The sequence below is a fragment of the Trichomycterus rosablanca genome, chromosome 25, assembly GCF_030014385.1.
Source record: "Trichomycterus rosablanca isolate fTriRos1 chromosome 25, fTriRos1.hap1, whole genome shotgun sequence".
NCBI lineage: Eukaryota > Metazoa > Chordata > Actinopteri > Siluriformes > Trichomycteridae > Trichomycterus > Trichomycterus rosablanca.
Window position 1 is genome coordinate 6,502,055 of NC_086012.1, and position 26,001 is coordinate 6,528,055.

The 26,001-nt window shown below is 38.1% G+C and overlaps 2 protein-coding genes across 6 annotated transcripts; one reads left to right on the forward strand and one right to left on the reverse strand.

Annotated features, from left to right (window-relative positions):
* Positions 1–46: 46 nt before the first annotated feature.
* Positions 47–25,092, reverse strand: itm2cb (integral membrane protein 2Cb). 4 transcript variants are annotated; one of them, XM_062987863.1, is made up of 9 exons: positions 25,065–25,092; positions 21,762–21,854; positions 14,432–14,505; positions 10,189–10,493; positions 7,284–7,424; positions 6,937–7,125; positions 4,962–5,072; positions 4,698–4,848; positions 47–1,224 (listed from the first exon to the last, which is right to left on the reverse strand). In XM_062987863.1, exons 4-9 carry the CDS (start codon positions 10,279–10,281, stop codon positions 1,133–1,135), a joined length of 777 nt encoding a protein of 258 aa, XP_062843933.1. In that variant the 5' UTR covers positions 10,282–10,493; positions 14,432–14,505; positions 21,762–21,854; positions 25,065–25,092; the 3' UTR covers positions 47–1,132. The 4 variants fall into 4 exon arrangements, with proteins under 4 accessions (XP_062843933.1, XP_062843935.1, XP_062843936.1 ...); XM_062987865.1 differs by lacking the exons at positions 14,432–14,505; positions 21,762–21,854; positions 25,065–25,092 and adding an exon at positions 14,358–14,429; XM_062987866.1 differs by lacking the exons at positions 14,432–14,505; positions 21,762–21,854; positions 25,065–25,092 and adding an exon at positions 11,298–11,431.
* hes6 (hes family bHLH transcription factor 6) lies at positions 17,459–20,554 on the forward strand. Of its 2 annotated transcripts, none has more exons than XM_062987718.1 (4): positions 17,459–17,731; positions 17,814–17,900; positions 18,008–18,089; positions 19,744–20,554. In XM_062987718.1, exons 1-4 carry the CDS (start codon positions 17,666–17,668, stop codon positions 20,178–20,180), a joined length of 672 nt encoding a protein of 223 aa, XP_062843788.1. In that variant the 5' UTR covers positions 17,459–17,665; the 3' UTR covers positions 20,181–20,554. The 2 variants fall into 2 exon arrangements, with proteins under 2 accessions (XP_062843788.1, XP_062843789.1); XM_062987719.1 differs by having other exon boundaries at positions 19,747–20,554.
* Positions 25,093–26,001: the final 909 nt, after the last annotated feature.

Below are 26,001 nucleotides of genomic sequence, written 5' to 3' on the forward strand. Positions count from 1 at the left end.
ACTTTTGGCAATATAGTGTATAAGTCAGAGAAACAGCAAACCAGTGTACTTTTATTCCTTTATTATAATGTGTTGAAAATGCAAACTAAACAATGTAATGCAGAGGAAGAAATCGGACGTGGCTCGTCACATCAGCAGCTTTTAAAATTTTAACAGCAATTTTCTCATTTCTGGATTAAACAGACCGTTGTGTTTACATTTGGTCGTACAAAAAGTCATTTACTGATGCAGATCTTTGTGGGAACCAATGCAAAACTGAACAGAAACTATACATAATACTATACAATAGAACGTGTGGAGAAATACCGTGTTCATCACTACAGCCTAACATTAATAAAATGTGTACAATTAAAAAATATGAATAATAATCAAGTAGAACAGCTTAGATAAAATTCAGAATTAAAGCTAGACATAGATATTTTTAACAGAATTGCCAGTCATTTACAGTTTTCTGGAAACTTTATTCACAGTCAAGTCACAAAAAGACTAAAACATACAAGTCGTCCGATGATAAAATATGAAATCCGAGAAAAGAAAAGTCTACATGCTCATATTGCTTAAGTCACACTGATAAACAGGCAATGAAAATCAAACACTTCTAAAACATGAGGTATACTTATTTGGCATTAAGATCATTTTCCGCATCTGGATTTCGTATTTCACACAGGGTAACATCTGTAGTGCGCAAAACATCAAAGTGGACCATAAACAACAAACAAAGAAATGGAAGTCAGTGCATAGTGCATGCCACAGTCTCAAACTAAATAAGGGTCAGTACAGTACGAATCATCTGAGCCGGGACATCAGACCAGTCTTTGACATTTTAACATCTAAAGATGGAAAATCCAAACCAAAAAAAAAAAAAAACATTTAATAAATATTAATATATACAGATCAGCCTAATATCCACCAAACTGAACATTAAGGCAGTTATTATTCCACCTGTTACATTAGAATAAAAAAAAAAGTGTCATCTAGGTCAACAGTGTACCTTCCAAAGGAAAAACACACAATGGATTTACACACTATGTACAGAGTAGATGTGCTTTAAAGTGCAATAAAAGCTAAACGCGGAGGGACGGGTTTCAGGATCTGCTCAGTTGAGTGGAGGAAAGACGGGGCCCGGGGAGGTTTAGGCCCGGTCGCATATCAGCGTTTCCATCACGAATGTGTTTTCAAAGTGACGGATGCTGTGACAGTTTCTGGCGTCTCGCTTCTCAATACCTGGAGAGAAAACAGAAGTGTGAAAAATTAATGACCAGCTAAGCACTTGGCTACTACAATACAGTATAAGCTATATAGCAGTTGACATAGACGCTTCTACCTAAAGCGACTTACAATTATGTTTGTATACTACTAATTGACCAATTAAGGGCCTTGCTTAGGGGTCCAATAGTGGCAACTTGGTGGTGGTGAGGCTTGAACCAGCAACCTTTTAATTACTAGTCCAGTACCTTCACTGCTGAACTACCACTGGCCATGGTGGCTCAGCCTGGTTCCCTAAAAAGTCTTACTTTTATAGTTCTGGGCGTATGTACAGTGGTACCTTGTAACTCAACGTCCCCTAAACTCAAAGTCTTTGAAACTCTACGCCCTTTGTCGAGAAATGTGTTCCCTTAAACTCAACCTGTACAGTTTGTTTTTTAAAAATTTATTTATTTAATTTCAAATTAACAATGAACATTTGCTTTGTTCAGCGCTCGGCTTGAGCGGTGCGGTAATACGTCATCAAAGTGTGCATGTGAGACGAATCCGCATTTGTGTGGAATAACCGTCAAATTCACTCTGAAAGCTCCACATGTATCTTTATTTATTTGGATTTTCCTTACTGTTTCACTTTTAAACTTGTGTTACAGCTCAGAGTTCTGAGAAATTGTAGGAATCAGCTTTTTATTTCAGTGTTGTTATTTTCAGAGTATAAGTGTCAAAAACAACCCCTTTATTTTACATTAGCCTAAAATGCAAGTCCACAGGACCATGGACGTATTAACAGGCTTCCTATACATCCTTATGGGAAAAAATACCTTGAAACTCAACGCCTTTTAAACTCAACGCCGGTCCCAGTGATGTTGAGTTTTAAGGTACCACTGTATCTCGGTTTGTGGTTGGTTGCAGCTAGTAATAGGGTAGTTGTAGCCTAGTGGTAAAGGTACCAGACTAGTATTCAAAAGGTTGCTTGTTCAAGCTCCACCAATGCCAGGTTGCCAATGTTGTGCCCTAGAGCAAGACCCTTAACCCTTAATTGCTTCACTGTAAAAAACTTCACTGTCATAAGGGTCTTATAGGATTTAAATAAGGGGGGGAGGGGGATCTCTCCTCCATGCATGACCATACGGGAGAGCCTTTATGTGCCCTAAGTGACGAGGTGGACATTTCTAGTACCGGTCACTGGAGTTTCTCCACCCCAGACTCAATCATGTGTTTTCTGACACAATGCTGGAAGCATATTTATTTGACATGATTGGGACAGTGGTAGCCTAGTGGGTAGAGCTTTGGGCGGTTCAAATCCAGGCTGTGCTATGCAGCCAGTGTTGGGTCCTCGAGCAAGGCCCTTAACCCTGTCTGCTCCAGGGGCGCCGTACGATGGCTGACCCTGCACTCTGACCCCAGCTTCCAAGCAAGCCGGGATATGCGAAGAAAGAATTTCATTATACTGTACACCTGTATATGTATATATGACAAATAAAGGATGTCTTATATGATTAGAACGGGTGTCTGCTTATTTTTGCCCATTGACAGCAACCATGACCTGCACTGTGCATCCTCAAATAAATAATCTTGTTTAAACCCTTTTTAATTCCCGGCTTTGCTCCACTTATTTACAAAAGAGCCAGAAATAAACATCACGCTTCGTTTCCAGCCTCCGCATCTAATACGCCATGAATGCTGTCTAGTCAAATGCGTCACTTGACCCGTCACCGCGCTACAGCCTGTGCAGAGAAGGAGAATCCCCCATGAGCCTGACAACAGCTCCTACGCTCCGTCGTTTGCATCACTTCCTCCTCCTGTGCAGTACCCTACTTGGAGCTTGGCATACCCATGGCCGGTGAATCATTCACACACACATCACACGGCGCACGGATCGGAGTATTTGTGCGCGGCCTACATACGAGCGTGAGAACTACGCAGCGGCGGCCCACACGCCTTTCAGCTGCAGGTTTCCTTCAGCGACACTACGACGGAGGCTGGCTGTGACGTTCGAGGCTTTACAGGCTTGAAATAGACGTTTAAAGGTACAGAGGGTCATTTTTTTTTCTGAGCTGGTTAAGAAACAGAGTGAAATCCAAACGGGAAGTGTCGCAGTGTGGGCTTGTCCAGTGGGAAAGGTTGTTCTTGCACAAGGACCGACATGTACTTTCACTTCCCACTGTCGCTTCACATCCGTCTCTTGTTACAAAATATTCTCCGTTTGGTAATATTGAGTTTGTCTTACTGGAACCAGACTTTTGACCTTGTACCATTATTACACAATCGTCTAAACTGTAACATTTAGTCAACTTTTGTTATCATTTATTTATTCATTGTCTGTTTTACCAGAGCTTTATCCTAGAAAACACCCTGGACAGGTCACCAGTCCATCAAGGCAATGTAGACTCTCCAGTTGACCTGACTGAATGTCTTTGGACTGTAGGAGGAACCGGAGCACCCGAAAGAAACCCACGCAGACACGGGGGGGTACATGCAAACTCTGCACAGAAAGGACCCGGACCGCTCCACCTGGGAACCGAACCCAGGACCTTCTTGCTGTGAGGCGACAGCGCTACCCACTTAGCCACCGTGCCGCCCGTATCTCCAATTAACCTGACTGAACGTCTTTGGATTGTGGGAGAAAACCGGAGCACCCGGAGGAAACCCACACAGACACGGGGAGAGCATGCAAATTTCACACAGAAAGGATCTGGACCGCTCCACCTGGGAATCGAACCCATGACCCTCCGAGCCACATTGCCACCATTAAATATGATATGATATAATTTCATGCACTGCCAATCAATCAGTTTGTAATCAAATTGTCACATCATTGTATTGATCGTGATTGGCTACTGTACATCTGGCGATTCTGTGCCGTGATTGGCTACTGTACATCTGGCGATTCTGTGCCGTGATTGGCTACTTTACATCTGGCGATTCTGTGCCCAGATAAATAGTGCTAGTTCGACTACACCCATTTCACCGTGCTATAAGCATTACAATGGGACACAGAAATCAAATTGTCACATCATTGTATTGCTCGTGATTGGCTACTGTACATCTGGCGATTCTGTGCCCAGATAAATAGTGCTAGTTCGACTCCACCCATTACACTATGCCACAAGCATTACAATAGGAAAGTCTGAAGAGCTCTAAACAGAACTCAAGAAAGGAAATCATAGAATTTCACAAGACCAGAATTTCCCTAAGGCCATTTCTATGCAAGTTTAGGTGAGGAGAATCTGTCCAAGTAATTATTTATATATGGAACATTGGTCTTGCCAAAGATGAAGAAACCCCAAACTGTCACCTTGTGCTAAAATGAAACTTTGGTTAAGCTTTAAGCTGCTGATGGGACTGAAAACCTCAGCCATTCATATCCGTTCGGGAAACCCCTACGACCGCATTACCTAATACTAATACTGATTAACCGTTGTTGTACTGCTTAGATACTAGCACTCATGTACTTGGGTAAAGTGTTAGTCAATGACGGGTGATATACTTACGTCTGCGAGAGTTGCGGCGTTTTAGCCTGAACGTCTCTTTGCCGTAACACAGGCGGTGGATGAACGGGCCGAGCTGCCTCATGTTCTTCACCCTGCCCGTCACCATCATCTCTTCCTGGACTAAGTAGGTCTGAGGAAGGTACATCCCTCTCTAAAACACATATACACAATTGTACTTAATAGTTAGCACAAGCTAAAAGTGAACATACTGCTGCAGAATGGAACTATCGGGCAATTTTTTAAGATATGATTACAAAACCTTACCTTGACATTAACAAGCAGCTCCCACAGATTCCTCGGAGGCATGACGATGGTGGTGTTGAGCTCCACGACATAGCACTTATCCAACGCAATGTCGTGATATGCTGTAAGGCCCTGTGTTGAATAAAAAAAAAGCCATAAATTAGCGACAAATACAGAAAATCTGCATAGATGTGTGTGGCAAATTAAAGGAAAACTACAAATAGCCAGTTTTAATGCATCTTGGCTTTGAATCTGGATCTGTACTACAGAACGGGAATGCAGTGTTCGGAGCAAAGGTGACAGCATATGATTTGCATTATTTCGATTCAACTCTTTTTAGTGATACCACCTTGCATTGTCATCCTAGAAGAGACCACTGTTAGACTATTAGGATTAGGGGTGGGTTTATAAAATCGATTTTTCGATTTTAATCGATCTTTATTTGAACGATCCGATATCGATTCATATAAATGCGAGATCGATTTTTTAAATACGCCCCTTTTTACGGTGCACACGGAAATCTATTACTATTGTTACCCCCTTTAATTTCGCGTGACCAGCCACTGTTTTTTCATGCAACGAGATCTGACCTGCACATCAGTTTAGCATGGCAGAAGCTCAAGTTATGACCACTACACAACTTTTTGCACTGATTTTCGCTCGGCTCTGGATTCGGGAGGAACTCGGTGTTCGCTCTGCGATCAAAACTCGGCTCTCAATCAATGTGAGAAACAGCGAGGGGAAACACAGGGGAGAGGTTGGAAACAGGTGGTGGAGCGCAATATAGTTTCTATCAGAATACATCAGCACACGCGAGATCGTTCTCTACAAAACAAAATATTTATTAACCTCCAACTCACTACAGAACGATCCATGCTGCTCGTGTTGCCAAATCCACTCAGATTCATTTATTTCATCAGCGCACAAACTTTGATCTCTCGCTACTTGTTGATGTGCATGTTTGGACGTGGTATCATTAAACCTTTCATCACTTCTCACGTGTGTTTTCGTGACAAAACGTAGTTTTGGAGACCAGAGAAGCTCGCCTGTGATTCCCCCTGGTGATGGATGGTGTAGTGTAAAACTCCCCATCGCCGATCAGTCGTGTAGTGTGAACATTACAGTGACCACGTGTTAATCAGAGTGTCGTGTAGTGTAAACTTGGCATAAGCTGTACAACAGCCAGGTGTATGTTTACATTACATTTACAATGTTGTAGCATGTCAGACAAATGAAAGAAAACAGTAACATTCATTTTTTATTATTATTTCATTTGTCTGACATGCTACAACATTGTAAATGTAATGTAAACATACACCTGGCTGTTGAATGTTACTGTTTTCTGTTTTGGATTAATTATTTATGTAAACAAAATACACAAATATTTTTAATAATGAGTGTTCTTTGTACAATTATCACATTCGTTCTCTCAACATCTTAACATATTTAAACAAAACCTGTTAATGTAACTCAAATATGCCTAAATGTGTTGAATCGAAATTGAATCGAAAATCGAAGATCGAATCGAATCGGGACCTTGTGAATCGGAATCGAATCGATCCAGGAAATTAGTGGCGATACCCAGCCCTAATTAGGATTAGCAATTGTTCCCTTATTATCAGGTATAGACCGGCAGTGACCCTGCCCTCTAAAGGACAAACAAAGAACCACCATAAAAAGCATAACAAAACCTGCATAACACCTTACTCTATGGGGTCATGCCATTAATTGTGTACTGTTCTCTTGGTGTATGCCAAAAATGCACCAACCCATTTAGTGAGAACATGGTAAAGGATAACTTATCTCAACATAATACTGTACTCTAATTCTCTGTAGCCCTGTGCATATGTTGTTTTTTGCATAAGTAACCTGACATTTCTCCTACTATTATGATCCAACTGTCCAATCTGTCACCTATCTGTATGAAATATATCAAATGAACAGAAACTCTAAATATAGAAATACAGTCCAGAGCGTAAGTAAATATTTTACATACCCGGTGGAAATCGTGAATGATATCAGCTGGATCGCTTCCTCCAAAGCTGGGCACGGGAACGCTGATTTCTTCATAGTTCTCTTCCAAAAAGATGCCAACGTTTTCTTGCAGCTCCTGTCTCCCTAGCAACGGTGCAAAGATGGAGTCCTCATACATCACCCGACAGTGGAACAGACTGTCCTCTGGAACCTGGGTAAAATTAGAACATCTCTTTGAAAAATAAAATCTCTGGAGACTAAATTTATCACAGATGACAGATTGCTTTGACTTAAAGAGCATATTTTTACCTAGACACATAATGTCACCTTCATTTTTTTGAAATTTGAAATGACACAAACTCATTTTACCTGAGGAGTGAAATAGTGGCGGTAGAGGTAAACGGACAGAATTATCAGGCCGGACATGAAGATCAACAGACCGAAAATCAAACAGCACAGGCCATTTACTGGTGACTTCTTAGGTTTGAGAGGAAGGACTAACTCTTCATCCTGAAAGAAACAATAAATTTTGTTATAGAACAGATGGCATCTAAATGAATATGAATTGCAAATGACTAACATTTGTATGTTAAAATAGCATTTTACTGCATTTTATATGAATAAAGCATTTAAACGAGTGTTACTACCACTAACCCTAACCGATGCCATTTATTTACATCTGTGCATCTGATCGGGCCAGCTCTAGTGGCACATGTTTCCTTTCTTTATGCAGTTTCCCTACACAAATGCCAAGAAATTAGTCATCCCACATCTCGGGCAGCCAGGTGGTGTAGACGCCTCCAGTCTCTCAGACGAGATTGCCAAGGACACCATTCTGACTTTCACCCACGCAGACTGTACTCGCTACGCCAGTGGAATAGCCAGTCCTCTGGTCTTGCAGACAGTACACATTTGTAGCACTATTGCATTTTTAGACACATACTGTACGGCGGTTTAGATGTGACAGCTGGCATGGCATGAAAGACCAGATTTATTCCATGTGTGTAAAAAAAAAATCGTAGCATTGATAATCTGAATATCACTTCGTAATTTCTTACTAAATGATTCAATAAGCACATGGTTAAGATGCTGGATTACAATCTATGATTAAATGGTATAAACATTTGCTCATCTTTTTAATATAATTAGGCTCCTTTATCCACCATTGCATCTTAATTATGACTTAAAGAATTGACTTAAATTATAATATTACAAAAACATAGTAAAGTCCTTAAACATATAACAAAACTGATACAAATATGTATATATGTCAATAAATGTCAATAAATTATGGAGAAAAATGAGTCAATTACATTCAACTACTTGCCCATCATGCTTTTCTGGCCAATACTGGAACAGTACATTTTGTACAGTACAAGACTTCATTTCTTTGCTTATATAGTTAACGTTTTTAAAAGTTACAACAGACAATATAGCTGTTAGACGTTTATAAATGAAATACTAGCACATTTATAATAATATAATGTAGTTATTTTGTCGTGCAGTGTACACCATGTACACCATGTACACCATGGCTGTGTTGTAATGTCACATAGAGAACACTGCGGGGAATCAGTCTAGATTCATGAACAATAACAATATACCCAACCGTCTATTTCTACAACGGAATGTAGCTTCTGTATTGTACCACATTTTATTAACATTAATTCCTGAATTAATTTTGTTCTTTGGAATAAAAAAAGCTCTAGAGTCGACTAATTTAACAGAAAACGGTTAATTGACTCCTGGAATCGACTTTGAATACCCTAAACATGGCTATCTAGATTTGACTCCGTTTGTATTGTAGTCCACATTAATTTTGAAATAAATTTAATATTTATAATAATGGCAATGTCAAATTTGTTTAATTGCAAATTCTTTTTGTTAATATATATCCAGGAATTAATTTAGCTTTTTGGAAAACACCAGCTTTGGAGTCGACTCTCCACTATCAAAACAAAGAAACCAAGAATCGATTCGTTTCGCGATTTACTCTAAACTCTTGATGAAAGAAACGAGAGAATCGACCGCATTGATTCGACTCTTAATTTTTAATGTGTATAAACAAAGGAATAACTATGTTTGGGTGTCAACTCCTATTCCTAATATGTTTTGAATATTATTTTAATCAGCATGTATCAGTAGACACTGGCTTTAATTCTAAATTATAATTTAAATGGAATTCATTGACCAATCCGTAGCTGGAGTGAATCGAATCGAGAATCGACCCCGCTGGTTTGACTCTTCATTTTTAAAGTGTATAAAGAAAGAAATAACTATGTTTGGGTGTCAACTCCTATTCCTAATATGTTTTTTTTTAATATTATTTTTAAATCAGCATGTATCAGTAGATACTGGCTTTAATTATAATTTAAATTGAATTCATTGAATAGCTGGAAAGAATAGAATCGAGAATCGACCCCGTTGGTTCGACTCTTAATTTTTAATGTGTATAAACAAAGAAATAACTATGTTTGGGTGTCAACTCCTATTCCTGATATGTTTTTAATATTATTTTAATCAGCATGTATCAGTAGATACTGGCTTTTATGTTTAAATTATCATTTAAATTGAATTAATTGAACAATCCGTAGATGGAGTGAATCAAATCGAGAATCGACCTCGTTGGTTCGTTATAATTAAAATTTAATTAATTGAACAATTCAAAGCTGGAGTGAATCGAATCGTGAATCGACCCCGCTGGTTCGACTCTTAATGTTTAATGAGTATTAAGAAAGAAATAACTTTTTTTGGGTGTCAACTCCTATTCCTAATATGTTTTGAATATGATTTTATCAGTATGTATCAGTAGACACTGTCTTTAATTTTACATTATAAATTAAATTGAATTAATTGAACAATCCGTAGCTGGAGTGAATCGAATCGAGAATCGACCCCGTTGGTTCGTTATAATTTCAATTGAATTAATTGAACAATCCGTAGATGGAATGAATCGAATCGAGAATCGACCCCGTTGGTTCGACTCTTAAGGGTTAATGTGTATTAAGAAAGAAATAACTTTTTTTGGGTGTCAACTCCTATTCCTAATATTTTCTGTGAACAGTTTTATCCCTATAAAAAACGCTAAAATTAATTGGAGAATTAAAACATTAATTTTAAAATAAAAATGTTAAATTCATATAAATGACAACAATAGCTACATAAAATGTATTCGATTTAGCAGTTAAAACAAATATTTAAATATTTTTTACAAAAATTATACAATAAAAACAGGAAAAAATACGATTAATGTCATGTTTAAAATCATATTCACCTGAGAGAAGGACATTGTAACCTCTTCTTTTTCTCCATCATTGTGTTTTTCTGGTTTAGGCACCGTTACGGGTTGAAATGAGATCTTCACCATTTTCTCTGCAGATTTCTATTAAAACTCTGTATAACTGATGTACACAGAAACTCTTCAGTATAATTGATGCTCTACACAAACCAGCTCCGCCTCAACCGCTGATGCTGCAGCTACTTCATCTGATCTGAGACGTATCAGGCGAGCGGACTTAAAGGGGATCCCCGACTTCCGGTCCGCTTCAAAGTAAGAGTTGTCCAATCCTCGGGCTCCATCTATAAATATCATTTATTAGCAGATCAGAGAGAGCAAAAATGGTTCAGGAAATGTTCGAACGTGGAGTACTACAGAGTTGAGTTCACTCTCCATATAAAAAGAAAGAAATAAGTTACATACATTTACATTATATTTTATTACATCACATTATTATATCCTTTACTTCTCTGTGCCCATGTAGATAGGGCTAGTTTGACTAAACTCAAGTTCATGCTCTGTTGCCAAGGTCTAGAAGGAAACCAAACCTGTCACCTTAGGCTAATAGAGAATGTGTCTGGGTGGTCAGATGTTATTTATTAGGATTTTAACATCATGTTTTACACACTTTGGTTACATTCATGACAGGACAGGTAGTTACTGGTTACACAAGATTCATCAAGTTTGATGTCAAACACAGTCATGGACAATTTTGTATCTCCAATTCACCTCACTTGCATGTCTTTGGACTGTGGGAGGAAACCCACACAGACACGGGGAGAACATGCAAACTCTGCAAAGAAAGGACCCAGACCCTCCCACCTGGGGATCGAACCCAGGACCCTCTTGCTGTGAGGCAACAGTGCTACCCACTGAGCCACCGTGCCGCCCGAATAGTCAGATGTCATTCAAAATGCACCTAAAACAGTTACAATACAAATTAGAAGCTGCTGAACCATGTAAGCTTTAAATCACCATATCCTTAAATACACCCCCCCCCTTTTTTTTATTAAAAAGGTACCTTAAAGCTAGAATAAAATTTTATGTTAGTGCTTTTTATTTGCAAGGCAGCCTCTATGACCAATGCAATGTAAGGCTTACTTAACTGTAAAATGTATTATTCTGGGCAAATGAACTAAATTTAGCTGGTAACCAGCCTCAGCTTGTCAGGATGGTTCTAGCTGGTTTGCTGGTTTAGACTTGATCTAGCTTTTTGTATCTTCTGCAGGTGAAAAGAAGGTTGGCAACTCATTGCAGTGCTGAGAATGATCCACTACCCAAATAATACCTGCTCTGTGGTGGTCCTGGGAGAGTCCTGACCATTGAAGAACAGCATGAAAGGGGGCTAACAAAGCATGCAGAGAAACAGATGGACTACAGTCAGTAATTGTAGAACTGCAAAGTGTTTCTATATGGTAAGTGGAGCTGATAACATGGACAAAACCAGAATCAACCAACTAACTAGGGTGTAACAACTCCATTGGTTTTAACTTGCAACTTCTTAGCTGCATTTTCTTCTTCAAGATTTGTGTCTTGTGAATGCCCACATACAGTGTGTGGTGATATGGCACTGCCATCTGTTCGGAATGAGGGCTTTTAAGCTGAAATGCTCCAGAAATGGTGCTTTCTTCCGAGTCTTATTTTGGGCTTTTACGATGAACGACGCACTAGGATTTACATCAGCTTTCCGGATGTGAATAAATAACCTGGCATGGTGTAATACTTTATATGGACTTATTAGCTAAAATGTACGAAAGAACAAAGGGGTGTGAGATTCCATCATCCCTTATTCAATCAGAAAATTAGAATGTGTAGTACTAAACCTTTATTTTCTAACTCCCAGCTCTCATCACGATGAAATGAATAGCCTAGTTTAATAGAGGATCAGTGTATTGGGGTATAATCAGCATAGGGTGGGCACTTCCATAACCCCAAAAGGAGGGTATAACAGTGGATAGTCAGGATAGTATCTAAAGAATTGATATAATTGTGTTGGAACCTAATAAACTTTTTTAAAAATTGCCACACATTGATACCTTGAAACTCAACGTCAATTGGTTCTGTCGAGTTTAAAATGCGTTGAGTTTTAAGGTATTTTTTCCCATAAGAATGTATGAAACTGCATATACACCGATCAGCCATAATCCTTGTTTCTACACTCACTGTCCATGTTATCAGCTCCACTTACCATATAGAAGCACTTTGTAGTTCTACAATTACTGACTGTCGCCTTTCATGCTATTCTTCAATGGTCAGGACTCTCCCAGGACCACTACAGAGCAGGTATTATTTGGGTGGTGGATCATTCTCAGCACTGCAGTCAGACTGACATAGTGGTTGTGTGTTAGTGTGTGTTGTGCTGGTATGAGTGGATAAGACAGCAATGCTGCTGGAGTATTTAAACACCTCATTGTCACTGCTGGACTGAGAATAGTGCACCAACCAAAAATACTGTAGGCAGCGTCCTGTGACCACTGATGAAGGTCTAGAAGATGACCGACTCAAACAGCAGCAATAGATGAGCGATCGTCTCTGACTTTACATCTACAAGGTGGACCAACTGTGTAGGAGTGTCTAATAGAGTGGACAGTGAGTGGACACAGTATATAAAAACTCCAGCTCATACCAGCACAACACACACTAACACACCACCACCATGTCAGTGTCAGGGCAGTGCTGAGATTGATCCACCACCTAAATAATACCTGCTCTGTGGTGGTCCTGACCATTGAAAGCAGGCTAAAACAGTATGTACAGAAACAGATGGACTACAGTCCGTAATTGTAGAACTACAAAGTGGAGCTGATAAATGGACAGCGAGTGTAGAAACAAAGAGGTGGTTTTAATGTTATGACTGATCAGTGTATAAAGCTACACAAGGTGTGTACAGAGAGTGGTTCATTTATTATTATTTATTATTTATAATTCTGTGTTCCCAGAAACCCTGGACACAAGATCGAAATGCATTAGACAGTGCCAATCCACTTCATAGCAACTGACCTATTTAATTTATCATTCATTCACACACACCTAGGGTGGCATATTTTAAATATATATATCTATATAATAAAAACACCAAGGAACTAAACCAATGATCGAATTAAGGTCCCCATGACTCATGTACTGAGCGGTCCACATAACGGGTTATTTAAATTCAAATACAGAATCAGTCAAGCAATGGCATAGACATTCATTAAATTACCATGGTTTCAATTTATTTTATGATACCTCTGTTTTACCATACCCATGCATTAGGGTTTTAAAAACATCCTCACTCAACCTTGCTGTCTGATTTATCAGAGCTTGCATGATTTTTTTCATGGTATCTGTTTCTTCCTTATTATACAGTATTTCATTCATAGTTTCATCCACATGTTGGATTATATACAAAGTAAAACATAATTCACAACAAACCCCTGATGTCTTTTTAACACTTATACTATATTTACAATTGTATAAATAATGCCTCAAATCAGCTGCTCGACATACTTTATACTTATTTCATGAAATAACGTGTCCAGCAGGGCACACTTTTACAGTTTGCCATCAATAAATAAAGCTTTATTGGTGTGACCGTACATAATACACTAACTTTCTTAAACGGTTATCCAGTCAGGGTCGCGTGAGCAGGTGCTTGAGCCTACCCCAGCTTTTCAATGGGCGCAAGGCACACAGTGACACCCTGGACAGGGCACCAGTCCATCGCAGGGCAGACACTCACCTATAGGGCGATTTAGTATCTCCAATTAACCTGACTGCATGTTTTTGGACTGTGGGAGGAAACCGAAGCTCCCGGAGGAAACCCACACAGACACGGGGAGAACATGCAAACTGCACAGAAAAGACCCGGACCTCCCCACCTGGGGATCGAACCCAGGACCTTCTTGCTGTGAGGGGAGAGTGCTACCCACTTTGCCACCGTGCCGCCTGTACAAATACTGCCAAAACAAAATTATGTTGATAAAGAAAAATTACACAAAAGTGTGAGTAGGGGGGCTTAAACTAATCTGTCTGTCTGTCTGTCTGTCTGTCTTAACTCATTAATTATGTATTTTCCTCCAATGGAGTCTTTAGTTTCCTTGGTTATATCTCTCTTTCACTGCTGCAGACCCCCAGCATGGCCAAAAAGCCGTACCTAACACACACTCCGAAATGTGTGTTTTTACCCGCAAAAGATGGTTTCACACAGGGATCAGTATCGCGTACGGAGAGCCATGCATGGCTGTTTATTATTCCCCACCTCTGTGCAGGTTCCATCAAGCCAGAAGAGGCCATAATTGCAGCAGTGATGAGGAATCTCTCCGACCCTCCCACCTGGAAGACAAAGATGAGATTCAAACTCACAAGCTTAAGATCTCAGGACTGGTCAAGTTCTATGAAATTTGGGTGGGAAAAATGAAATGAAAAGTTTTAATACCTATTAAATTAACCCATTAATTTGTGAAAATGAAGAAAAATGATTATAATGTAAGCCACTTGCATATATGACTTCTGACTTTCACTGCTCACTCATTGATAGCAGGCAAATACTTATCCACAAGAGGGCGCCATTGGCACTGTTGTAGTTTTAGTTTTTTAAGCTTAACTCCAAACTAATATTACACATTTGTAACAACCTTCTTTTAGAGAGAACATCTACTGGGCCAACCAATCCTGTTTCCCCATTAATCTTTAAATCAAGCTTTTTGTAACAATAATTAAGTGTATCTTGCAAATTCCAAATCGAATTAATTACCACCAAACTAAAATGAACAGTGTGCGTAAATGCTATTATACAGTACAGTATATTATACTGTATATCAAATACCTTGCTTACTGTCATAACCATTATCATAATTGTATTTAATCAGCTCAGTTAATGAAGCCAAGTCGTAATTATAACCTGTAAAGTGGGCAATAGCTGTTCTAGTACATGCCACAAAGCAATATCAGTCTTGGAGACATAGGATCTATCCTTGAATAGTGGCCCTGTCTGTGTCCGTGTGGGGTTTCTTCCATTTCCTACCAACTTCTAGGTGGAATGTCTGCTTTAAATTGCCCCCCTAGGTGTGAGTGTCTGTTATGAAGTGGCTTACTGTCTGAGGATTAGAGACCCCATTACTTTGACCAGGATAACCATGCAAAAGGTGTTATTACTTCAATAATTATTACTTATTACAATGGTTTGACACGGTATTAGACCCTGTAATTATTAGATTTATATAAACCGTTAAACATGAATTCTCTATGTCAAATAAATGATTGCAGCCTAATTTTCAATTAATTTCAAATTCTATATGCAAACAAATAATAGAAGCAGCAGCAGTTGTACTAGTGTACAGTAGTAATAGTAGAAGCAGAAGTAGTAGCTGTTATACTACTACTTGTACTACTACTAGTAGAAGCAGCAGCATTAGTAGCAGTTGTTCCACTAGTCGCAGAACTAGTAATAGTAGTAGCAGCATCATTATTATATAGAAATTCCTCGGAATGCATCTGGACGACAAACTGGACTGGTCATATATATCTTTTAAATGCTGTGCTGTTCTGGGGAGGCAGTATTAAGAAGAAGGATGAAGCACGGCTGGACAAACTGATCAGCCGTGCTGGGGCAGTGGTCGGCATTGAACTGGAATCTCTGGTGACTGTGGCTGAAAGAAGGACACTAAGCAAACTCCACTCCATCATGGACAATGTGAACCACCCCCTGCACACAGCTGTTATAAAACAGAGGAGTATGTTCAGTGACAGACTGCTGTCACTGAGCTGCTCCACGGACAGATTAAAAAGGTAATTCGTCCCCAGAGCCATTAGGCTCTATAACTCCAGCATTCGTGGATAACTGGTGATCACTAAGGACTGAGCGTATATACAGTACATGTATATATGTGTACTTAAGTATATTCATACACACGCATATGTATGCTAAATGTACTGTATATATGGCCATATTGGCCCAATCCAATGTGTAATACTCATCACTTATCACTTTATATTTAATATTTAATCTATATTTCATCTGGACCGTGTACTGTATACTTGGAACTGCACCTTCCTGCACTTTTAATTTCACTCCATTTGTTTATTTTGTTTATTTTCACTTAATCCATCCACATCATAAATAAATAACTGCTCTGTAGTTATGCAATATATGTAAAACTCAGGTTACCTTCAATCTGTGGAAGTGTTTGTACTTTTTTGAAATTATATTGTATTTTTTTATAGTGTGTATTTGATTTTATGTACAATGCTACTGGGACTCTAATTTCCTTCGGGATCAATACATAAATACATTTCCATCCATCCATCCATCCATCCATCCATCCATCCATCCATCCATCCATCCATCCATCCATCCATCCATCCATCCATCCATCCATCCATCCATCCATCCATCCATCCATCCATCCATCCATCCATCCATCCATCCATCCAAATAATACCTGCTCTGTAGTGGTCCTGGGAGAAAGGGGGCTAACAAAGCATGCAGAGAAACAGATGGACTTTTCTTTTTCCTCGACCTTTGTCCCGTTCGGTTGCGGGGTCGGCTCTCGGCGGATCGTGATCCGCGCATCGATTTGGCACAATCTTTACGCCGGATGCCCTTCCTGACACGACCCTCCCTATTTTATCCGGGCTTGGGACCGGCACTACAATGCACCGGTTTGCGCATCTAGCGGCTAGGTCTCTATAGGACAATTCAGTGTATCCAGTTAGCCTGGTGGCATGTTTTTTTGGACTGTGGGAGGAAACCGGAGCACCCGGAGGAAACCGGAGCACCCGGAGGAAACCCACGCGGACACGGGGAGAACATGCAAACTCCGCACAGAAAGGACCCGGACCGCCCCACCTGGGGATCGAACCCAGGTCCTTCTTGTTGTGAGGCGACAGCGCTACCCACTAAGCCACCGTGCCGCCCAGAGAAACCGACGGACTACATTCAGTAATTGTAGAACTACAAAGTGGAGCTGATAAAATGGACACTGAGTTATCTATCTATTGTCCTAGTAGTACTATTAGTAGCTCTAGTAACAGTAATTGTCCTAGTAGTAGTTCTAATAGTAGTTGTATTTGTTTACTCAGGCTTATCTGGGACAGTGTGAATTACAGTGGTATTGAATTGTTCCCCTGCGGTACATTTCGGGGCGGGCCGCCTTCCACAGCCCGAACAAAGACTCGGCCGGTGATTGGCTGGCTGTGTGGACGTATTCTCCGTCGTTTGTGTAGTGGAGTCCACTTTCCCATTCACATGTAAATAAGTCTGGATAAATGGCCGCTCAGTCACTCACCCACAGTATACAATACACGCGACTCTCTCTCTCTCTCTCTAACGCTCGGTGCGCGTGAGTGTGTGTATGCGCGTGTACAGCTTTGTCTCTGATTGCGCTCGCGCACCATCTGCTTCTCTCTCGCGCTCGCGCTCTCTATCTCTCTCTCATTCAGCACTGTTAGCGTCACTCCGGCTCTCTCCCTTTCTGCTCCAAATTTCGGCAATATGGCCCCTGCTTCCCGTAATGGCAGAAACGATGCGGACCACTACAGTATCAAAGGAGACAGGAAGGTAGCGAACCGTTCTGTCTTGTGTATTTTGTGTGTATTTGAAGCTACTCGGTTGTTCATGCTAAGCTGTGTTTTCTCCTCAGACAAGAAAGCCGTTGGTGGAGAAGAAGCGGCGCGCGAGGATTAATGAAAGTTTGCAGGAGCTGCGCTTGATGCTAGCTGACTCAGATGTAAATTTCCCATTAGAGTTCCCCTGCATGTTTTTTTTATATATATATAATAAACCTAATGGATACGCAGTGAGTCTAACATCCTTTTTTTATATATATATATTTAGGCGCAAACAAAGATGGAGAATGCTGAGGTTTTGGAAATGACCGTGAAACACGTGGAAAGTATTCTTCAAAACAGAGCCAAAGGTGAGCAACATTGTGTACTATCTATACACCAGCCAATAATTTACACTGGGATTGTATAGATATGGTAAATAATAGTACATCTGGATACCTAGAAATGTATTATTTTATTATTATTATTATTTAAACCAAAGAAAGAAGGTCTGCCTACCAAAACACTAGATGTCAATAACTCAGGATAGAGGCTAAAGTATTTGGAGCTATTCTTGTGCATTCAGAATATATATTTTATTATACTTAAACATTTTCTATTCATTTAAAAATGCAGTGCAAATATATATATATTTATTTTAATATATAATATATATATATGTTTCATATATTTAAAACTAATATGAATATGTCACTATTATTCTGTATATGTACATACATACATATACACAGGGACATTGTAGCCTAGTGGTTAAGAAACTGGACTAGTAATCAGAAGGTCGCTGGTTCAAGCCCAACCACTGCCAGGTTGCTGCTGTTGGGCCCTTGAGCAAGGCCCTTTACCCTCAATTGCTTAGACTGTATAATGTCACAGTACTGTAAGTCGCTTTGGATCAAGGCGTCTGCTAAATGCCGAAAATGTAAATATACATCTATATATTTGTTGTTTTTGGGCAGTATGTTAAGAGGATACTAAATCATATAATCATAAATGCAATCGCTTAAGACTTAAAAAACTCTGTAGAAGCAATGAAAAAAGAAATTTTGCTGTATATTTACATCCCATTTCTAATCATGTAGCATTTACAAACCCTAAATTTAGTTTTACTTTTAATTTTAGTTTTAACTTGTTCACTGACTTTGTTTACATTTGTTGCGTTTAAAACCTTTTATCCAAAACAACCTACAATTAAGGCTGAATACAAACCAAGCAATTGTAGGTTAAGGGCCTTGCTTAAAGACACGTTTGAGTATGTCACTATTATTCTGTATACTGTATGTACATACATATACATCTATATATTTGTTGTTATTGGGCAGTATGTTAAGAGGATACTAAATCATATAATCATAAATGCAATCGCTTTAAACTTAAAATGCTCTATTTTCTCCTAATAAAAGGACATTTTGCTGTATATTTATATATTCCTAATTAGGACCAGTATATATTTCTAATTAGGGCCAGTGATAGCTCAGTGGTTAAGGTACTGGACTAGTAAACAGAAGGTTGCCGGTTCAAGCCCCGCCACCACCAAGTTGCCACTGTTGGGTCCCTGAGCAAGACCCTTAACCCTCAATTGCTCATCGTGTTCTGCTCATTGTGTAAGTCGGTTTGGATAAAAGCATCTGCTATATGCTGAAATTGTAAATGTAATTAAGTAGCATTACAAACCCTAGATTTAGTTTTACATTGTTTAACTTGTTCACAGACTTTGTTTACATTTGTTGCATTTAAAACCTTGTATCCAAAAACAACCTACAATTAAGGGTGAATACAAACCAAGCAATTGCAGGTTAGGGCCTTGCTTAAAGACATAACAATGGCAACCTGGCTGTAGTTGAGCTTGAACCGACAACCTTTTGATTACTAGCCTGGTACCCTAACTGTTAAACTACAATTGCCCTTGTTTCATACTGCTATGATATGACCCTTAACATAACACAGACATAGCACCTACCACTATAAACACTGTACTGTAAACTAACAGTCGTATCTCTATTCCAGCAGCTGACAACATGAACCGTGAGGCGAGTGAGCGGTTTGCAGCTGGGTATATCCAGTGCATGCACGAGGTGCACACTTTTGTGTCCAACTGTCCTGGCATTGATGCCACCATTGCCGCTGACCTTCTCAACCATCTGCTCGAATGCATGCCTTTAAACGACGAGGATCGCTTTCAGGATCTCCTGTCCGATCTGATCGGAGATGCCAACGTTAGCGCCTGGCCGAGTGAGGCGATGTACCCTGCGCTGTCCCCCCAGGGAGGAAGTGCATCTGCTAGCCAGTCGTTCCACTCCCCATCCCCTTCCAGCACGTCCAGCGACGACCTGTGCTCGGACATCGACGAGACCGACACGGAACACGGCCACGCCAATAGTCGGGACCCACAGGACAACATGCCCACGATTTTCCATTCCAAATCAGTATGGAGACCCTGGTAGACCTGGACTGGATTAAACTGGAATGACCTCTTTGATTACGTCGGGTTATATATATGCAACCTGTAGCTGTTAGTGTGCAGATTGATTTAGAAGGACACGTATGAGTTTAACTGGATATAAGGAATGTCTGTGACAGTAATGAGAAGCTCTTCATGGTGAAACAGCTAAAATCACCTAAACATCAGCATATTTGTAGCCTATTTAAATGTTTTGTAAAAGCTAAGTTAAGACATTTTAATGGATATTTGTTGTTTTAATGGTTTACTTGTACCTTAATAATATTGTAGTAGATGTTGTGTATATATTTCGTTGTTACTGTAGATATACTATTGATGATATGACTTGTTTTCTTCATTAAACATTTTGCCCAGTCATTTATCTTGTCTTCAGTTGGACATTTTGTCAGTACAATGCATCCTAAATTATGTTTGTCAATCTGGGATTTTATTAATCTCAGTAGGCTTGTATTTTTTAATTAGACTTTTATTCACACACCTTATTTAGTACTTGTTTTATTAGATATTACACCCAGGAATCATCTCAATTAATTGGGGTTAATTTTGGCCTATTTTATATATACTCACTCACTTTCTTAACCGCTTATCCAATTAGTGTATCGGGGGGGGGCACAAGGCACACAGTAACACCCTGGACGGGGCGCCAGTCCATCGCAGGGCACACACACCCATTCAACCATAGGGAAATTCAGTGTCTCCAATTAACCTGACCGCATAGAAAGGACCCGGACCGCCCCACCTGGGGATTGAACCCAGGACCTTCTTGCTGTGAGGTGACAGTGCTACCCACCGTGCCGCATCATTAATTTCTATTGATTAGTTTTTAAATGGTATAATGTTTCACATTCAACACTGGTGTTGGATTGCTGATGTGCCTGTTTAGACGTATGCCACACATACTCTACAATTTGTACACCATATCTCAAAACTGGCAGGTCCCAAAAGGACAGAAGCCATTGCAATGTACATTTTTTGGATAAAAAACAAATTGATCTACTTTCTTTCATGATGAACTGAGTCAAACTTTGAGGTATATTTAGTGCTTCAGAAAGAAGTCTCAAAACTGGTGCTTCTTTATAAGAAGGATAGATGTTTTAAATGCCAGTTGGCTTAATGAGGGTGTACTTTGGAGTACTTTTTACCATAGTGTTAGACCTCACAGAGACATGTGACAGTGTTTCAAAGAAGCAGTTTGAAACACTGTTGAAACAGTTTTTTAAAACATCTACATGTTTCCTAAACCAAATATATATTTTATTTATTATTATTTCTTTATTGTATACAAATACACTCAGCTTTGGACTTTTAGCTGTCATAAGCTCATGAAGAATCTAGTGATTAATTTGATAAACCTCACACTAAAATATGCAGAGATTTAAACTTTCATTGATGTAAATGTACGTTTATTCTATTTACCAGTATATAAATATATAATCACTGTAATAAATGTAATAACCATGGTGGGGCTGACTGGTCCAAATACTTAAGTCATTAATAGCAGTAAAAACAGAATTATAAAAAGTGGAAAAAGTAGTTAGCATCTATTGCACCAGGGTTTGCTTACTGTTGCAGTGTCTCCATGACTTGATTATAGGTGTTACTCTCTTCGGTTCACATATATCCACTGCGTGCTGAGTTAAAATAATGACCGTCATACCTGTAATAGACAAAAGAGCAAGGGTTGTACAAACCAACTCTATAAAAACTACAAAAACCATGTACGTATTTCCAAACCAATCATTAATCCCCTCAGCGTACATTTTGTTACTGTAACTAAATGTCCTGACAGACACTCTGTAGGTGCTATTGACTTTAAAGTCTAGACTACATACACAGCTCTGTCCATGGTAAAATTAGCAAAAGAAACGATCGGAGGTCAAGATCACAGGGGGCATCCTGCTCACACTGTGCTAAGGTGAGAATGTCTGCTTTGCAGGAAACCCAACACCTCTCTCTGATGGTTGCAAACCCAGACCTGACAACCTCAACTGTCATCCTTTTAACACTGGTGTCCTACTACACTACTAACTTATTCTGCTGTTTTATGATTAACAGAATCATGCAATATACTCCTCTGGCATAGCAATTAATTGATTTCATTTGCAGGATTTACAAATAGATTTAGATTTATAAGCACTGTTATTTAATTTCTAAACTTTTCACCCACAAAATAAAAAAAAGCAGTTATAAATATTACATATAGGATAATAAAATTTTTTGGATGAATACTATGAAGATATTGTACTGTACATTGAGAAGGAAACACAATCATGAAGGATTATCATTATAATAATATGACCTGTAATTATAATTAAGTCCGAACTGCCTTTAGTGTGAGACAAAACAACATAGATGACAATACCATACTGTATGTTATTCACAAAACCAATGAATATTTTAGGATTTAATTAAATAATTACTTTCTTATAATAGCAACACAGTCCAGCTTATCCTTATAACTGCAACAAAATTGCAAAATTACTAATGTGTATACAATCAAGTTTTACAGATTGTGATGGGCACATTTTAAAATTATTAAAACTTTTAAACTAACCTAATTACATTATATTTATAATTACAATTATACATCCGGCAGTCAGATCTTAGAAAAGGCAACTTCTTGTAATGTTTGGGGTTGTTTCATGTAAAAAGGAAGAATTGTAAAATAATACCAGCTAATTTACACATATAATAAATTACAAAAAAAGTCTGATAATATAGGTAACAAACTGCCAGAACATTTGCCATAATTTTGTGGATCTACTTTTTACATTATGTAAACTTTTTACCTTTAAACTCTGGTAATGTTGGGAGGTTGTTTTTATGTAAAATAGAAGAATTTTAAAATAATGCCAGCTAATTTACACATATAATAAATTACAAAAAGTCTGATAATAGAGGTAACAAATTGCCAGGACATTTTCCATAGTTTTGTGGAATTTTTACTTTTAAAAAGTTTGGAATTTTATAAGTAAATATTTCAGTTCCAGAAAAAAAGTCATGTTGTTTTTTTTGTTTGTTTGTTTTTTTATGTAAAAATGAGTATTTTTTTAAATGTCTGCTAATTTATATATAATAAATGATATAAAAAAGGTGTGATAATAAAGGTAACAAACTGCCAGAACATTTATTGTGATAAATTCGATAACTCCTATTATAACCAGCAGTACTTCTGTTCAATGCTTGTAAGTAAATGACAGTTAAGACTATCACATTTACATTTACAGCATTTATCAGACGCTTTTATCCAAAGCGACTTAGTTATAACTGAACAGGATTTTGAGCAATTGAGGGTTAAGAGCCTTGCTCAGGGGCCCAACAGTGGCAACTTGGCGGTGGTGGGGCTTGAACCGGCAACCTTCTGATTGCTGGCCCAGTACCTTAACCACTGAGCTATCACTGCCCCAAAACGTATCACAAAACGTTTAATGCCATTGATAAAAAATAAGTGAACATATTTTAAAGCAACAAGTTATTTTACTGTGGTGTTAGATACAGTAACTTGCTGACTAGGTTTTTTGTTGCAATTAGGCTATAGTTAAATAATTCAAAGTGATACACCAACAAGAAGAATATTAACCCTAGATTTTATATTTAACATACAAACGTTGTGAATCAACATTTCATCATTTTAAGCTCTCTGTAGCTGGTATTAAGATGGGAATAAAAACGTATTAAGCTTTTGAAATCCACATTACAAATTGTGATGGGCACATTTTGAAATTGTTCGATTATATTTTGTAACTAAACTTTTACACTAACCTAATTACATGCTATTAATTTCCCAGAAAAAATATTCTGCAGTCTTATTCAGAAAGGTCCTCAGAAAAAGTAAACTGTGGTAATGTTGGGAGGTTGTTTTTATGTAAAAAGGAAGAATTTTAAAATAATGCCATCTAATTTACACATAACAAATTACAAAGAGGTCTGATAATAGAGGTAACAAATTGCCAGGACATTTTCCATAATTTTGTGGAATTACTTATTACATTATAGAAACTTTTTACCTTTAAAAAGAAATTTTATAAATAAATATTTTAGTCACAGAAAAAGTAAACTCTGCTAATGTTGTGTGTGTGTGGGTGGGGCTGTTATGTAAAAATGAATAAATTAATGAATTATATAAAAGGTGTGATAATAAAGGTAACAAACTGCCAGAGCATTTTCCATAATTTTGTGGAATTACTATTGTGTACTATTGTGGAATTAACTTCTTACCTTTAAAAGGGTTGGAAACAGTGAATGTCAAATTTTAAAAGTAAGTATTTCAGTTCATGCACTGCCTATTGTGTTCCTTTTTCAATTTCTACCATAATAAATTCAACAATTTCTATTATAACCAGCAGTATTACTGTTCAATGCTTGTAAGTAAATAAAATTAGACTATCAGAAACATTTAATACAATTTAAAAAAATAAAAAGCATACAAAAAGTGAACACATTTTAAAGCAACAACAGTTATTTTACTGTGGCGTTTGATACAGTAACTTGCTGACTAGCTTTTTTGTTGCAATTAGGCTAGTGATACACCAACAAGAAGTATATTAACCCTAGATTTAATATTTAACATACAAACGTTATTAGTTTTGAGTTGTGAATCAACATTTCATCATTTAAGCTCTCTGTAGCTATCTGGTGGATGTTAAGGTGGGAATAAAAACGTATTAAGCTTTTGGAATCCACATTAGAAAAGTGACGGATAGTTGTGAGCTTGTAAGAAAGCACTTGAGTCTCAGCCCGGGAGGATTAATGGCGTCGCTGAGGTGCGACTGACTGACTCGGTGGCTTTTGTGCTGGCAGGACCGTTAACACCTCGTCAAAATGGCTGAAGGTGTGAACAGCTTTCCGTGTGAGAATGACTACCTACCGCCCGCCGCTTTCATCAAAGTCTAATCTTCCCCACTTCTGCTACAGCACGGAACCCACTCCCACGTTTAAGGGGCACTAAAAACAGAACAGGAGGCTGTACAGAGGATTGTAAAGAAAATGAGCAGGAAATGTCGTTTAAACTAGAGAAAATGAGGCGTTTACTTTTGAGCATATGGTACCAAAGTGGCTTCAGTTACTCAGCCTGTTTACATCATGTTTAAAATAAAACTTGCTTTAAAAATACAATTCTAGACAATTATTTATTAATTAATAATTCCATTCAATCAAACTTCTATTCAGGATTTTCAAACTACTTTAATAATCTGTCTTTAAAAGACAAATGCTCTTAAAATAAATTTTAAATTGCAGTGACCATAAAATAAATAAGTCATATTAGTTTTAATTTAATTAAGAAAGCAGTTAAAGTTAAACATAAGGTAGTAATTATATAAGATGTATACGTAAATGAGTCATTCTATAATTTGGGGTACATTCCATGTCCAATGAATTATACTTATTTTTAAACTATTTTCTTTTTTTTTTTAATGTCATATTTTACCTATTAATGGAAAACATGTTGTAATATCACAAAAGCATTATGTGCATCCTATGCTTCATTTAGCTTGAAATTTGTCATGATGTTCCTAAATGAACAGTTTTTGCTGTGTCCGTTTTTTAAGTTGAGGGTGCCTTGGTTTCAAAATAATGAATAAAATCATTAAGGGCAACAACATCTATTTTTTTTAAATTTATTTCAAAAGTTTAAATACTAAAAAAAAATTATATTTTTTAAATCGAGTTCCTTTTTTAAATAATTTAAATATCTTTATTTATTAATGTCCGCAAAAGTTCTGTCAACTATGTTACTAACAGAACTCCACTCAGCAACTCAAAAATAGTTTGTTCTAAAACTATGTGACCAGCATTACATGATA

Bases quoted from the DNA above. Each gene is read 5' to 3' on its own strand.
- itm2cb (XM_062987863.1), bottom strand. From the start codon at position 10,281: ATGGTGAAGATCTCATTTCAACCCGTAACGGTGCCTAAACCAGAAAAA. The intron at 5,073-6,936 runs GTATGTAAAATA...TATTCAACACAG, and splicing joins TCATTCACGATTTCCACCGG to GGCCTTACAGCATATCACGA. The intron at 4,849-4,961 runs GTAAGGTTTTGT...TATGTGTTTTAG, and splicing joins AGCTGCTTGTTAATGTCAAG to AGAGGGATGTACCTTCCTCA.
- hes6 (XM_062987718.1), top strand. From the start codon at position 17,666: ATGGCCCCTGCTTCCCGTAATGGCAGAAACGATGCGGACCACTACAGT. The intron at 17,901-18,007 runs GTAAATTTCCCA...ATATATATTTAG, and splicing joins TGATGCTAGCTGACTCAGAT to GCGCAAACAAAGATGGAGAA. The intron at 18,090-19,743 runs GTGAGCAACATT...TCTCTATTCCAG, and splicing joins TCTTCAAAACAGAGCCAAAG to CAGCTGACAACATGAACCGT.